Raw genomic sequence first — 2,474 nt, forward strand, 5'->3', positions numbered from 1 at the left:
GATACAAGGTCTGAGGGTCTCCCTACAGATCAGAAGGTTGATGAAGGTATGGAGATTTCGTTAGAGGATCCCGATGTTGATCATGTTTTGGTCACTGCAGCTCTTGGAGGGGAAGGCACTGATGCAGGGGAGGATACAATGGATATGACTGTGGATGCAAGTGCTGTGCCTATTGCTGCACCACCAGTGGATAAGGGTCGTAAGAATAAACCTCCGCTGGCTCTCAAGGGAATTGCGTCTAAAAAGCTGAATGTGTACTTGCGCACAACACCAAGGAAACGGCCTGCTCTTAAAGCTAACGACTTAGCTGGAGAAGTTGCAAACCCGAGGAACCAGGAACAGGAGAAGGGGATAGCTGGTGGGTCAAAACCACCCAAACCAACATTAGATAAATGAAGATTTTAAGCTGGAACTGTCAACGGCTTGGAAACAAAGCAGTTATTGGATATCTCAGGGATTTGTGGGGGAAGCATAGGCCTGATTTTTTATTTTTATCTGAAACTAGACAGCCTTATTCTCATTTGGAACCTTTTGTTGGTCATTTTGGTTATTCTTTTTTTAAAACGGTTGATCCTATCGGTTGTAGTGGCGGTTGAGCCTTATTTTATAATAATACTTATGATGTTTCAATTTTATTTGAATCTAATAGATTGATTGATGTGGAACTTACTTATAAAGGACAAACCATTTATTTTACCTTTATTTATGGTGATCCCGTCCCAGCTAATCGAGATTTAGTGTGGGAACGCTTAACACAAATTGGTTTATCAAGAGATTCTCCTTGGTTCCTAATTGGAGATTTTAATGAATTAAAAGGCAATCATGAAAAGCATGGCGGGAAAATCCGTCATGCGTCTTCATTTGTTGGTTTTAACACAATGATTTGTCATTGTGGTCTATTGGAGTTTCCTGCGGTTGGGGATAGCCTATCTTGGCGTGGCTGGCGGGATAAGAAACCGATCCGCTGTCGCCTTGATAGAGCTTTGGCAAAAGAGAAGCTACATGATATCTTTAGCAATGCGTTCACGGAATATTTACCTATGATAGCTTCAGATCATAAACCGGTACTAGCTTCTCTTGAGGACAAAGTCCGGAGAGGGAAAAGTTGTTTCCGGTTTGATAGACGGTGGCATGATAAAGAAGGGTTATTTGGTGCTATCTCAGAAGGTTGGGACTCTGGGATAGAGACTCCATCGGGGGATTTTATGGACAAGATTATAAATTGTCGCTAGGCTATTTCCCAGTGGCGGAAAGCGCAGGCCCCATACGGTCGGAAAATGATTGAGGAACTGAAGAACCGGTTGGCGTCCGCTCAGGCAGATGATTCTGTCTCGGTTGAGATCATTTCAGAATTAACTTGGAACATACGTGAGGCTTATCGAGACGAAGAGATTTACTGGTACCAGAAAAGTAGAAGTCGCTGGATGCGATTCGGGGATCAGAACACTGGTTATTTTCATGCTCAGACCAAACAAAGACAAGCTAAGAATCGCATTTTAGGTCTTCATGATGAGTCTGGACATTGGGTCACGGAGGATACTGAGATACAGGGCATAGCTGCCTCTTATATTCAAGAGCTCTTCACATCCACATATCCCTCAGATTTTAAGGAAGCTGTGGGTGAAGTGTGTTCGTCTATCACGGGTGAAATTAATGAATCCTTGACACGAGCAGTCACATAACAGGAAATCAAAGAGGCTTTGTTTATGATGCATCCTGATAAAGCTCCTGGACCGGATGGTATGACGGCCCTCTTTTATCAGCGAGCATGGGATACAGTTAAGGCTGACTTAACGCTTATGGTGAATTCTTTCTTTCAAAATGGCATTTTCGATAAAAGACTAAATATGACAAATATTTGTCTTATTCCTAAGGTAGATAAGCCGACTCGGATGACTGAATGGAGACCCATTAGTCTCTGTAATGTCGGATATAAGATTATTTCAAAGATATTATGTCAGCATTTGCGTTCTTTTTTGCCGTCATTGATCTCTGAGACTCAATCGGCCTTTGTAGAGGGACGTTTGATTACGGATAATATTTTGATTGCTCAAGAGATGTTTCATGGCCTTCGCACTAACCCTTCTTTTAAGGGTAAGTATATGGCCATTAAAACAGACATGAGTAAGGCCTACGATCGGGTAGAATGGTCCTTCATTGAACATTTGCTATGGAAATATGGTTTTTGTGACAAATGGATCTCTTGGATTATGTGGTGTGTGACGTCTGTTCAGTATAAAGTCTTAATAAATGGTCAACCACATGGCTCCATACTTCCTTCAAGAGGGCTTAGGCAGGGCGACCTTCTGTCGCCGTACCTCTTTATCCTTTGCACTGAGGTTCTTATTACAAATCTCCGCAAGGCGGAGCGGTCCAAGCTCATTACGGGTATTAAGGTGTCGACTGCTTGCCCAACAATCTCTCATCTGTTGTTCGCAGACAATAGTCTTTTTTCTGCCGTGCTACGAAGGAGC

The 2,474-nt window shown here is 42.7% G+C and overlaps 1 protein-coding gene across 1 annotated transcript; it reads left to right on the forward strand.

The window, feature by feature from the left end:
* Positions 879-1,232, forward strand: LOC109127348. The gene has a single exon (XM_019231955.1). It carries the CDS (start codon positions 879-881, stop codon positions 1,230-1,232), a length of 354 nt encoding a protein of 117 aa, XP_019087500.1.

This window comes from Camelina sativa, chromosome 11, assembly GCF_000633955.1.
Source record: "Camelina sativa cultivar DH55 chromosome 11, Cs, whole genome shotgun sequence".
Classification (NCBI taxonomy): Eukaryota; Viridiplantae; Streptophyta; class Magnoliopsida; order Brassicales; family Brassicaceae; genus Camelina; species Camelina sativa.

Coding starts and splice junctions, on each gene's coding strand:
- LOC109127348 (XM_019231955.1), top strand. CDS start 879: ATGATTTGTCATTGTGGTCTATTGGAGTTTCCTGCGGTTGGGGATAGC.